The 13544-nt window shown below is 39.7% G+C and overlaps 1 protein-coding gene and 1 pseudogene across 1 annotated transcript; one reads left to right on the forward strand and one right to left on the reverse strand.

Moving 5' to 3' along the window:
* Window positions 1–2206: 2206 nt before the first annotated feature.
* The window catches only part of LOC133273954 (von Willebrand factor D and EGF domain-containing protein-like), a 190506-nt pseudogene continuing 179168 nt past the window's right edge, over window positions 2207–13544 (reverse strand).
* LOC133264863 (ragulator complex protein LAMTOR2-like) lies at window positions 6695–7205 on the forward strand. The gene is given in 2 exon segments (XM_061444929.1): window positions 6695–6887; window positions 6890–7205. Coding segments are annotated over 2 exon segments (366 nt in total). The 3' UTR covers window positions 7063–7205.

The raw sequence follows: 13544 nt of genomic DNA on the forward strand, positions 1-13544 counted from the left end.
GCAAAGTCTTTTTCTACTTTCCTTTTCTTTCAGGACTGATTTACTGTGTAATATTTTATCCATGTGAAAAAGGAAGCCTGTTTTTTTTTTTGTTGGCTTTTTTTTTATTTATTTAATGTTTTCTCTAAGCGCAGCAAAGATCCACTTCCTTTATGAAATGACAACTATCATAATTCACACTGTCAGAACTAGAATAATGCTCTAAAGCATTCCTGGTAATCTTGGTCTGCTTTATCAAAAAAAGGCAACTCTTGACCCATCAAGGGAAAGTCTTCTGGGTATAAATATCTGCAGGCAATAACTCCAGTTTATCTTGGCACATCCCTGCTTCCATTTGTACTCCTGTTAATTTTTTGAGAAAATGTGCGCCGTATTTTTGTAGGCTACAGCCAGCCTGTATAATAGATTTTTACATTTAGAAAATTACAGCACTTACTCATTTTATCTACATCAGCTGCATTTCAGTATTGCTATAGGAGCTGTACTTTAGTATGAGAATGTACTTGTTAAAAAAATCCATACAGAACTTTAATTGTGACATTAAAATCTAATTATCATTAACAGAATAAAGCAACTATTGGAATAGATTTTCATGCTTTCTCTTAATGCATTATGTAATTGAAACAAAAATACATTGATTTTTGCCCTTAGCCTTTCAAAACAGATAAATGATAGGTCAACCTGCCTTTACAAAAGTTCCAGATTGGGTCAGTCAGGTCGGCTGAGTGGAATAGTGTTTGAGTTTGAATTTGGAAAATGTCTGTGGCTTAAAAATGTGGCCCTCAACACTAAAATAGAATAGAATCATTTAGATTGGAAAAGACCATTAAGATTGTAGGGTCCAACTGTTAACGCAGTCATGCCAAGTCCAGCACTAAACCATGTCCTTAATGCCACATCTACAAGTCTTTTAAATTCCCCTGGGGATGGTGACTCCACCCCTTCCTTGGGCAGCTATTCCAGTGCTTGACAACTCTTTCAGGGAAGAAGTTTTTCCTAATATCCAATGTAAACCTCCCCTGGCACAACTTGAGGCCATTTCCTCTTGTTGTGTTGCTTCTTGCTTGGGAGAAGATATCAACCCCCACCTCACTAGAACTTCCTTTCAGGTAGCTGCAGAGTCTTCTCCAGTGTCCTGGCTTCAGCAGTAGCAGTCATTTTTCTCCTTCTTGGTAACTGGTGCAGTGCTGTGTTTTGACTTTCAGCTCGGGAACAGAGCTGATAACAAGGATGTTTTGGTTTGGCCAAGGACTTTGTGAGCCTCATGCTCTGCCAGGGGGGAGGGGAAGCCAGGAGGAAGCAGTGACAGGACACCTGACCCAAACTGGCCAAAGAGGTATTCCATACCACAGCACGTCATGCCCAGGATGTAACTGGGAGTTAGCCGGAAGGGCTGGGAGACTGCAGGGTTGGAGGAGGTATCGGTTGGAGCTTGATCGGGCTTGGGGGGCGAGTTATCGGTCAGCTGGTGCTGAGGTGTTGTATTCTCTTCCCTTGTTATTTCCTTTATAATTATTATCATTGGTGGTAGCAGTAGTGATTTGTGTTATACCTTAGTTACTAAACTGTTCTTATCTCAACCCGTGGGAGTTGCATTCGATTCTCCTCTCTGTCCCTCCGAGAGCAGGGGGAGGGCAAGAAAGGGGGGGAAGTGAGCGAACGAGTTACCTGACTGGGTTTAAACCACGACATCCAGGCAAAACAACCCCAGTTCCCTCAGCTGTTCCTTGTAAGACTTGTGCTCTTTACCAGCTTCCACGATCCAGCACCTCAGTGTCTTTCTTGTAGTGAGGGGTCTGAACTGGATGCAGTATTCGAGGTTCAGCCTCACCAGTGCTGAGTACAGAGGGATGATCACTGCCCTGGTTCTGCTGGCTGCACTATTGCTAGTACCAGCCAGGATGCCATTGGTCCTCTTGGCCACCTGGGCACAGTGCTGGTTCATATTTAGCTGGCTGTTGACCAACACCCCCAGGTCTCTTTCTGCAAGGCAGCCTTCCAAGCTTTCCATCCACTTTTAGGGTAAGGTTAGTATTTGCCCAACTCAATGATTCACAAATTCATGGGGAAAAAAAAACAACAAAACCCAAGAAGATTTGCATGAACTAGACTTCAGTTTGCTCAGGTTAGTGCCAGGAAGAAATAAACCATTGTTTCTTATGAGGGAACAGCTATCACAGAAAGAAGATACAGAGCAGGACAAGTGTCACCTCTTTTGGATGTCATTCACCTAGGAAGGGCACAGAAAATTTAGTCCCATCAGCTCTGTCTGAGCATATGCAGAAGCACTTATTTAGTAATGGAGTAGGAAGTGCTAACAAGTGGTGGGAGAAATCATCTTGGAAAAGAGCATCTATCAGAGTTCCTTAGGTAAGTGAGGTGGATCCTTCTCTGACCATGAGAATTGGCAAATTGGCAAACACAAAAATGTTTTGCCACTTTTGGATAGGTCTGTAGTAGACATGTAATGTAGAGTTTGAGGTCAAGCTCAGCAAGAAGTTGGTTGGTTGGTTGTGAAAACTGGTGTAGAAAAAGAATGAACAGGAGTAATTGCTGCTTTCAGACCTCCTGGGTGCAAGGCATGTGATTTCACATTGCAAACAAGAGGCAAAGTTAGGAAGGCAGGGATGTGAAAAGCAAGTGGAGTGGTGTTCACTGGGGAGGAGAAGTATTTGAAGCATTAAATTGTTCCTTAAGGGAAAATTTTGCATAGAACTTGGATACAGGGTTAATTTGCAACGGAGCAGTCATTGAATTTCCTTTTAAGATATTATATAACCCTATTTATATCTTTCACAAGGTTAATAGGACTTTAATCCATTTTCTTGCAAACTATTTCAGTTACATTTGGTTATTTTTGTTCTTACAATAAGAATCAGTGGTTTTGGACCTTACCTTCTTTTCACATGCTGAACCAGTATAGCCACTTCTGCAATGCATAAGACAGTTGGTCTTATGCATCTGCTTCCAAATAGACATATTTGCTCACAAAGTGCTACAAATGAAAGATAAAGTTGTTTAGAGATACACTTATTCTAAGTCTCATAATTAGAAAGGGAATATTTAGATGCTTTTGAAAATATATTTACTTTTGAAAGGAGATATATTTGACAAAATATATTATGACTCTGTAGTTTCATATGATGGAGGAAAGGACAATAAATAAAAAAAAATAAATGGAAGCATTAAAGACGGTTTGCCATAGGCTTTTTCATGCCTATGTGTCTGTTATGTTTACAATTGCCTTTATTTTTCCTTTTCTCTGCAGTGATGGGGAAAGAGAAGACTGTGCTAAAATAGTCACCTTAGCTCAGTCTAAAATGGATCAGTGCAAGGCCTAATTTTGAAAGCGAAGATACATTCTGGGCATTGAGGTTTGGGTCAGATTTATGCCAAATTTTATTTTTGTTTCAATTGAAATAAAATAACGGCTGTTAAAAGGTCTGTTCTTGAATTGATATGAAATGATATGTTAAATATATACTTCCAAATATTACAAATAAATAAAAGGGAGAATTTGGTGAACTGCACACTTTACACCTCTGGAAACTAGGGCATTAGAATGTGTCATTTCATGGCCCCACAGAATCAGTAATGATTTCCTAAGGAAAAATAATTAGAAACCCTCTTCCATCCTGGGTACCAGTGTACTTACTGAGGCACATCCACTTGAAGATATTCTGTTATTAAAAGAATCACTGGGTTTTTTTTAAGAGAGAAAAAAAAATAATAATTTGAACTAGTCAAATTTCAGCCAGTTTTTCATCCTCATTAGCTATTTGTATTGTTATGACATTGTTTTGGCATAGAGGAAAGAGAACAGCCAATTCATAGGGCACTGATTCAGGAAGAACACACATGTCAAAGTATTTTAATTAGATCTCATGAGTTAAGCCTATAAATATTGCCAGACTTTGCATCCTAATTACAGGCAGTCAAACTAAATGCCTTCAAAACTGGTCAGATGTGAATCAACAAGTGGCTTTTATATTTTCTTGTGTGTCAGAGGCATAAAGGAGGCAGCAAACCATGTCCCATTTAAGACAGATCTGAAAACATAGATGTATATCTTAAGATCAAATATCATCTCCTTTATCATGGAGCAAAGTGTTCCATCCAGAAATTCCACAGAGTTTAAACTCTGTGAGTTGTTTTGGGTTTTGTTTTTTGTTTTCTTTTGGGGGGGGTGTGGGGGTGTTTTTTTGGTTTGTTTTTTTTTTTTCCAGAAAATCAGCTTCAACAAGTTCAGGGGCTGAAGGAGCAAATTCCAGAATTTTGTTAGACTTAGATTCTGTTTTTGACGCAGATTTAAGCTCATGCAAATTCTTTGTGTTATGATATAAAGTCTCAGGGATAGACCAGGCTAGTGAAATTTCTTTAGAAAATACATCATGGGGTCCTTTGCCATCCAAATGTGATTCTCAGTTATAGTAATTGCTATAGGGACCTTAAAAGGCCAGGACAAGCTGTTTAACAATACCTGGAATGTGTATTGGTTTTGTTCTACCATGTGTTATCATGGCTGCTAACACTCAGTGAGGAGGTTGAGATTTTGGCAGAATAGAGGATATTAAAATCTAAATATGTAGACTGAACTTCGGACCTAACAGCTGCAGGACAGAGGAGTGAAGAACCAGACTTACTGCCACTCTACACATCTGAAAAAGAGAGGCTGTAAACAGCTTGGCAAACAGCTGCTCTTTTGTGTAAAGGCAGGTAGTGAGGGTTCATATTGTGTCAGAACTACTGACCTGTATCATGTCCAGCACAAGAACACGGATGGACCTAGACATGCACCTCTGGGTGCTCCTTTTTAAAAAGCCAGCTGTGTCAGGTTGTTATCTGCTGTTGGACTCAGTCACCTGGAACCAGCAACTTGCCTCCTAGTAGATGAGCTAGTTGATATGTTTCTGCTACTTTGAAAAGTTGAAAGTGCAGTTTTGTTGACACAACAGTTTAAAAGCAAATTTGGTCTTATTATGTGTCTGTTGCAAAGCACTCCTTAAGACCCAAAATGGGCAGCTGCAAACTTCTGAGTTTCTCCTTCTTCTGTGATTGGGAGTCCCAGGTTTGAATCCTGGGTTTGGATGGGGCAGAGGATGAATGAAATTATGCTCAAGCTAGAACAGCATGCCCAACATTTGTCGACTTGCTACTTCAGCTCCTCCATGAACTTATAAACTCAGGTTTATAACTGGAAAAATCTCAGGTTAAACTCAGGTTTATAACTAGAAAAATCTGAGAGTTTCATTCACTGGAACAGAAATTGTGCATTGCCAGCAGAAGGGGCTCCTTGTGCCCACATCAGTTTTGTTCCATTTTTTAGTGAGCTAGAAGACGATACTGCTATTTCAGAGCGCTGTGTATGACATTAATATTATTCATTTGATATGAACTTGGGCTGGGGAAAAATGGAAGTTAATTCTCCTTTCATCTTGGTAGCGGATAAAATAAGGACAGGAAAGGCAAAGAGAGATGGATTCTTCTGGAGACCCCTATAGCAGCTGGGGAAAATCTGGTATGCATGGGCAGAAGAACAGGCATTGGATATGGCTTTTTCTGTCTGATTATCAGGTGATGCGAACTAAGGAAAAAAGGGGGAAATATTTCCTCCTTTTTTATCCGTTGCTACCTGCCTATCTCTCCATCTCCATCCATTGCTTCTTGCTTTGACGCTCAGAAAAACAAGAGCTCAGTTAGGAGAAAAGTTTAAAACATTTTGGAAGAAAATTGGAATTGAAATCACAGAGGATAATAGCATACTGAAGTTCAAATGAATATTTCATAAATGTATTTACAAGGGATGCTAAGCTTCTAAACACTAAAAATGATAGAAGTTATGTATGCTTCATCCTGTACAGATTCAACAAAGAAAGTAATTTAATAAGCTAAGCTTATGTTAAAATTATAATCAATAAATGGCCATTACAAAAAGAGATTTATCCCTGGGTATTAAAAGAACAGAGCTGTAATTTGCATGCAAACTACATTCTTTGTTAATATTTTTCTCTTTTTAAGTTTTGAAAGGGTTACATAGGAAACCTAGAAGAAAGCATCTCTGAGATGTTGTTCGAGGCAGAGAAAGAGAACTAGGAAGAATGTTGAGGAAATTATAAGGCTTTAAGCTTGACACTTATAACATGCAAATAAAGAGAAGATATTCTGAAGGGCAGTGAGGAGCCAGTATGGGTTCAAAAATGTTAGAACAGAAGATAGCAGCATGAATTTTAATGATGAAGATCCTTCACAAATATAACCTTTTTATACTTAATAATTAATTATTAGAATTATACCTTGATCCTGCATTCAGGGCCTTAAACAACAGACTTATGTGCCTGGCTAGAAGCCTTCTGACTTTACTGGGTTATGTTTTGGCTATATCTGTCAGGATAATCAGACTATACTGTCAGGTCTTCACTCCTTTGGTCTAATGTTTCTTTCCTAGATCAAGAAAAAGAGCGATGTGAGTTAGAACTGTAGGATACAAGGGGAAGCCACAGGCATGGAGGTTTAGACTGGATAGCTAATATGGAATGATTGCATCTCCAAAACATAGCAGACCTCTTCCAAATTAGATAGAAGATCCTTAACATGTGGTGACTTCTTCTGACAACACAGTCTGGTCTTACTCTCTGAGACATTGATGATTGATCAGTCTGAGAGATTGATGCCCTTTTTTCCTGGAGTTGTGGCCATGCTCTGCCCCAGGGCCCTGATGCAGGTGATGAGCCAGACCAACACCAGTGGTGTCCAGAGTATGCTCCTCCTGAACAACGAGGGGTCCCTGCTTGCCTGCTCGGGCTATGGGGATACTGATGCCAGGGTCACCGTGGCCATCGTCAGCAACGTCTGGATGGCCTAGGACAAGAATGGGCACCATGCATTCAATTCGAGTTCATCCTCATGGACTGCATGGAGGGGCGAGTGGCCATCATGTGGGTGGCAAACCTGCTGCTCTACATGTATACGAAGGAGGCAGTTGGATTTGGGATGCTGAAGGTCAAGATGCAGGCGCTGGTTCAGTACCTGGAGGAGACACTCAAGCAAGTGGCCACATCCTGACTGCAGGAGCAGAGCTCGGAGGTGCCACCACTTGAAGGCTGGTGCCTTCAAAACCGTCATCGATCCCAGACCTTGGGGTATCTTTACAAATAAGGTGTGGGGAGCAAAATATCAATGGGAGGAATAAAAGTGTCTTTGATGCTATTTTTTTTTTTTATTTTTTCAATGGTTTAGTGTCCGGCTGGAGACCAGTAACGAGTGGTGTCCCTCAGGGATCGGTGTTGGGACTGGTCTTGTTCAACATCTTTGTCAGTGACATGGACAGCGGGATTGAGTGCGCCCTCAGCAAGTTTGCCAATGAAACCAAGCTGTGCGGTTTGGTTGGTATGCTGGAGAGAAGGAATGACATCCAGAGGGACCTTGACACGCTTGTGTGGTGGGCTGATGCCAACCTCATGAAGTTTAACCATGCCAAGTGCAAGGTCCTACACCTGGGTCAGAGCAATCCCAGGCACAGCTACAGGTTGGGCAGAGAAGAGATTCAGAGCAGCCCTGCAGAGAAGGACTTGGGGGCGTTGGTCAATGAGAAAATGAACATGAGCTGGCTTCAGTGTGTGCTCGCAGCCTAGAAAGCCAACCGTATCCCAGGCTGCATAAAAAGGAGCGTGACCATCGGGTCGAAGGAGGTGATCCTGCCCCTCTACTCTCCCCTTGTGATACTTCACCTGGAGTATTGTGTGCAGTTCTGGGGTCCTGAACATACAAAGGACATGGAAGTGTTGGAACAAGTCCAGAGGAGGGCCATGAGGATGATCAGGGGACTGGAGCACCTCCCTATGAAGACAGGCTGTTCAGCCTGGAGAAGAGAAGACTGCGTGGAGACCTCATAGCAGCCTTCCAGTATCTGAAGGGGGCCTAAAGGGATGCTGTGGAGGGACTATTCATGATGGACTGTAGTGACAGGACAAGGGGTAATGGGTTGAAACTTAAACAGGGGAAGTTTAGATTGGATATAAGACAGAAGTTCTTTACTGTAAGAGTGGTGAGGCACTGGAATGCGTTGCCCAGGGAAGCTGTGAATGCTCCATCCCTGGCAGTGTTCAAGACCAGGTTGGACAGAGCCTTGGGTGACATGGTTTAGTGTGAGGTGTCCCTGCCCATGGCAGGGGGGTTGGAACTAGATGATCTTAAGGTCTCTTCCAACCTGAACCATTCTATGATTCTATGACATTTTCAAATTATTCAACCTTAGACATTGCCAATCTTCATTGCAGCAGAACTGAAAATCTGTTTTAAGTTACTGTCAGTGGTGGTATCTGCTGAAAGATTGAAGCATTTTGAACTATCACTTGTAATAGAGATTGATGCCCTTGTTCCTGGTGAAAGTTGGCAGAAAAATCTGACGCGTTGGTATTTGCACTTTTAAGTATTTAAATTAATTGTTTGGGACCTAAAAGTAGAGAATGTCTTGCTCTGCTTTTTCTGGTCTTATAGAAGACCAAAGAGAGAAGATCTAGAAAAGATTTTAATTGTGGCAGCTATATCTGCTTCTCCCTCCAAACAGCTTGAACTGTCCATGTAGGGTTAGGCCTTTGTGAGTTAGAAACTGCACTGATGAAGGTGATCTGTGGCTTCCTATTAAAGATAAATCAAAAGTAGATATTCAAGATAAATTTTCAGTATTTTCCATTTTCTCTTTTATTGGCTTAATTGGCTACTCTGGCTAGCTGCCTCAGTACAGAGGACTGAAACAATTTTTTGCATCTGAGAAATATCCAGAAAATGGTAGTGGACATCTCTTAGATCCTTTGCTTTAGTCACCCGCTGGATGTGTGTTAGGAAGTTAATGAGGAAAAGATGAGGTGGAAGAGGTAGATAAACCTATATCTGCATTTCCATTGCTGCCATGCCAATAAAGGCAGCTGCATGAATTCACAGGCTGAAAACAAAGAATGAAACTGGGTTAGCAAACCTCCTCCTCCCCTTGAAAGAGCGCCCGAGAAACAATCCAGCCCTAATTGCCTCTGGACAGTGGAGAAGGTCCAGAAGGTGATTGCTGAGAAAAGTTATCATCTGGATTGTTCATTGTGAAGTGAGATGGAATTTTTGCATTATGAAATAAAAAATGTTTAGATTAATATTGCAAAATATATATAAATTAATAGAAAATATAAATAAGCACATTCACATATAGTACATATGTAAAATTTTAATATAATATGTAATAGGATAAATTAATAGTGAATATCAATATTTGTAGATAATGAATAGTATGTTTCTTATAATGTGATTGTTTCACCGTTGTTGAGTTTAACAGCTGAAGTCTGTAGTTAAAGTGGTGCAAATCAAGGCCATATTCAGCCTTGTTGATACAATAGCGATGCACAGAATTTGGGCATACACATCCAAGCAAGAAGAGGGTGTTGAGCACAGGAAAAGCTCAGGAGCTTAAATTTGATAAGGCAATTTTGCACAGAAATTTATCACGAAACAAATGTCTGCTTGCCAGAAACATACTTTTTCTGGCAGAGTGTACGGATATGGCCCACTGTTTTTGTGCTGCTGGGAGATGGGAAAGAGGACAAAGTAATGTGAAAGCAACGAAAAGATGTAACCAGAGGTTGTTTATAGTCTCCTTTGTGCTGCTAGCAGCCTGCTCCTCCGGGCCAGAGCTGAGGCGAAAGTAAGTACTTGTTTTAGCAAGGGAGGCACTCAGAAGGCTCTTTGTGTTTAGACAGACAAACACTTTTTTTTTTTTCCACTAAGTTCTGGATTTTGGTGAATAACTTCCCATCAAAACCCAAAACCAGACTTGCTTTCAGGGATTACACTTCTATGCAAAACTTTATACCTAACATCTGTGACGATGAAGATGTTTCTTGTTCCCCTGCTCCCCCCCCGCCTCACTGGAATACCCTGGAGCAATATCATAAGACCTCGCCATCTGCTCTGTGACAATAGTCCTCTCTCTTTTCAGCTAAAAAACCCAGTAATTCCAACCAGTTGGTGATTATCTGGGTTTGCTGTGGGACCTAGGAATTTCAGCCAGTGCTTTTGTACAAAAAAGCTGATTTAACTTCCTATTACAGTGAAAACATGGGAAGAAATAGCAAAAATAGAGTAAGTGAACAGATTTGAAGCAAAGTTTCAAATGTTAGATATATATAAAATTGCCTAGTCTTGTGTGCCTGCATAGGATAGCAGAAATTGTTAATGATAGTAACCCTTGCCTTTTACAGGAACAGGCACGATTTGTTTATTTGTTTAATAAACTGAGTCAGGAATATGTCATCAACTAATAAATAACTTTAAACACTGCCATGTTTGAACTAGAAGACAGCTGGCTCAAAGAAACAATTACACAGCCACTGGGATTTAACTGACAAAAGATCTCCATAAGTAATTATGCTCTGCGAGTGTGAGAGGAAAGAAATATTGCCCTTGAAGGGAGATAATGCCTTGATATTTTCCTCATGCCCTTTTGCTGTAAAGCTAATAACATACACAAACTGAAGCGACCCTGTATGTAACAGGCAGCAATGGGTCTCTTCCTCTTCCAGGTCTTCCATCCCCTCTGCATGCAGGTACTTCCAGACATCTTGGTGGTCAGTCTAAGCAGGTAGTGATTACAACATCAGGCTCCTATGTTATAAGATAAATAGAATTTCTTTCTGTGTTTAATGACACAGAAAGGGCTACTCCATTTCCTCCTGTCCTCAACCCCTCTTTTTTACCTTATATTTAAAATTATTTTATTTAAAGACAACAAATTTTGTCTGACAGTTTGAGCTCAGCATCCACATAAGGAAAAGATGAGTCAGGTCTTTGTCTCATACTGATGTTGAATACAGAAATATCTTTGAAAGTAATAGTTTTATTGGCAGCATAAGACAGTTCTGACATAGTAGGCAGAATTTAGGTGCTAATCATGTTACAGTGGACTTTCACATAATAAAATCATAGAATCATTTAGGTTGGAAAAGACCTTGAAGATCTAACTTATTTTCATGCCTGTATAAGTGAAAACCAAAATTCATATAACTTCTTTGTAAGGATGTTACCCAGAGAAGCTGCGGATGCCCCGTCTCTGGCAGTGTTCAAGGCCAGGTTGGATGGGACTTTGAGCAACATGGTCTAGTGGAAGGTGTCCCTGCCCATGGGGGCTGGAACTGAATGAGCTTTAAGGTCCCTTCGAACCTAGACCATTCTATAATTCGATGATCATTGAGTCCAACCACAAACCTAATACAATATACACATAGTAGAAAATTTACTGTATAAAGATCTAGAGCACAACATGTGTGATTACAAAACTGTAGTAATTGAAGCAGCAGTTACGGGTTTGGCACAGCATTCCTACCCATCCTCCAGAGCACTCACAGATCTTTGGACCTATACATTCTCCAACGTTCAAACACTTCTGAAGGCAAACAGCTGAACAGATTGACATGAAACAAGAGAGAAGATGTACATGAGATATCTGGATGTTCAAGATTCTGTCTGAAAGGTGACCTGCTAGGTTTTATTCCGTATGGCTAACTTCTTTAGAAGTGTATGCTTTCGCTCCATTCGATAATCACGGTTCAGGATTCTTTGATACTTGAAGTTTATCTTTGATGACTACCTACTGGGAGTTTTGCTATTTCTAATGCTCAGCTTACCATCAACTAAGAATACTTCCCATATAATATATTCATATGTTATATGCAAACTGTGTGTTCCATGTCATAAATAAATAGATTCTCATACTAAAGTTTGATATGTTTAATGCATATATTATTTCTTCAGCTATGCTGAAGGAGCTAATGCATGTTTTGGTGTATATGTGTGAGAGACGCCTCTTTCCTTCAGCATTTTTGAAGAAATTATTAATATTTAAATTTCAAAACAGTGGTTCTGAAATAATATTTACGACCAAGACCCAAAGGGTAAAAAGCCAATATTTTAATCCGGTTTACATACAGTATGTCACCCTGATTATAAATTTATTCAGTTTATCTGTCAACATCATGGTAATAAATAACCATGTAAGGAAAAATATTCCTTGGAAATATTTTAGGGTGAGAAAGTTTTTTTAATGACATTTTTATGTAACTGTAGTCAGATCTGGTAGAGTTACAGAGTAAGAACACATAATTCTCCAAATTATGCACCAAAATGTATCTGGTGACCTTGAGAGTATATCAGTTTGGAAAGCTTTATAGCAGGCTTTAAATAGTTCTGTATTTTGAAATACATGGCAGTTCTCAGTAAAATATAACAAAATATGTGAAGCAAACATAAAATCAATGCTTCAAGTTTAATACTGTAAAAATGAATTTCTGTAAAAAGATGTATAACAGACAGCTGCATGAAGCAGAACCAGGCTTCCCCTACACAGCTTTTTTTTAGCTTTGCAAACATAAAATGATTATAGCATTTTATATTACCTGTACTTAAAAATTTTTTCTTCAAACTGCTGAAGTAGCAAAACAGATTCTGTTTACTACATTGTTTTTTAATATTAAAAGAAGATTACAATTTTTGTTGACTGGCCTAAGTAATAATAATCTGTTTTGTGGGCAGTAGAGGTGCTTACATTTATTACAGTGCCCAACCAGATGGGCAGTCGCAGACATTTGGGCGTACACATTTCCCCCTGTTCATGCACATGGGATCACAGACACCTGCAGATACATACCAAAGGGAGAACATGGTAACTGGGAAATGAGGGAAGACTTCACTAGAAACTTACTTGCTTCCCTTCAGAAGGTTGAATTGCTTGTAACTAAAACATGGAAAAGTAATTTGGATTTAAGAATCTGAGGCAGAGAGGCTTGATAGTTCCCATAAATCCTTCTGGAAAATGCTGCACCTTGTGTGGAAGCTCTTCCGGGGAAGCTCCAGTAAGAGGTACCTCACCAGAAAAAACAGATTATCATTAATTACAATGATTCTAAGAAAAGCAAGTAAAAAATTTTCCGTGGTAGCTGTGGACAGATCAAATACTTGTTAGAGCATTTGCTTCCTGACTGGAAATGTGTTCTCAGATGTTCATTTGGATAAGAAAAGACTTTAAGAGGATAGATTGGTTTCACAGAATTCTGGGAATGTTTTTAAATTCAACCAATCATTAAGACTGAACAGATCTATTCCTCCATCAGCTTTTTGCACCATTATTTGTTAGAGTACTTACCTCTGTATTTATTTTTTTTGTTAAATTTCACTAGAAATCTAATTGCTAATTTTTGTGTCTCAGAATAAGGCCTGTATTTATCAATGTAGTTGCTTTACAACAACCGACAGTAAATTCCCACTGTTATGGCAAGTCAAACATCTGCAGTCCCAGCCTGATTGGATAGAGGTAGATGCCACAGACAGATACACAAATTCCTCATCTCCTGTTTCCCCCTGCCTAAGTGTAGGAGGACCCATCAGAAACAGTGTAGTTTAGAAACATGGCAGTGCTAGTATGATGGGAATGGAAATTATTTGCCTTTTACATGGAAAAAAGCATTTGATAACAAAGCAAACATCTGATAATGTGGGTGGAAGACAAGAAT

The sequence above is a fragment of the Pezoporus flaviventris genome, unplaced genomic scaffold (genome assembly GCF_033815535.1).
Source record: "Pezoporus flaviventris isolate CSIRO_AGI_PZ_B2104156 unplaced genomic scaffold, CSIRO_AGI_Pfla_v1 ptg000001l, whole genome shotgun sequence".
Classification (NCBI taxonomy): domain Eukaryota; kingdom Metazoa; phylum Chordata; class Aves; order Psittaciformes; family Psittacidae; genus Pezoporus; species Pezoporus flaviventris.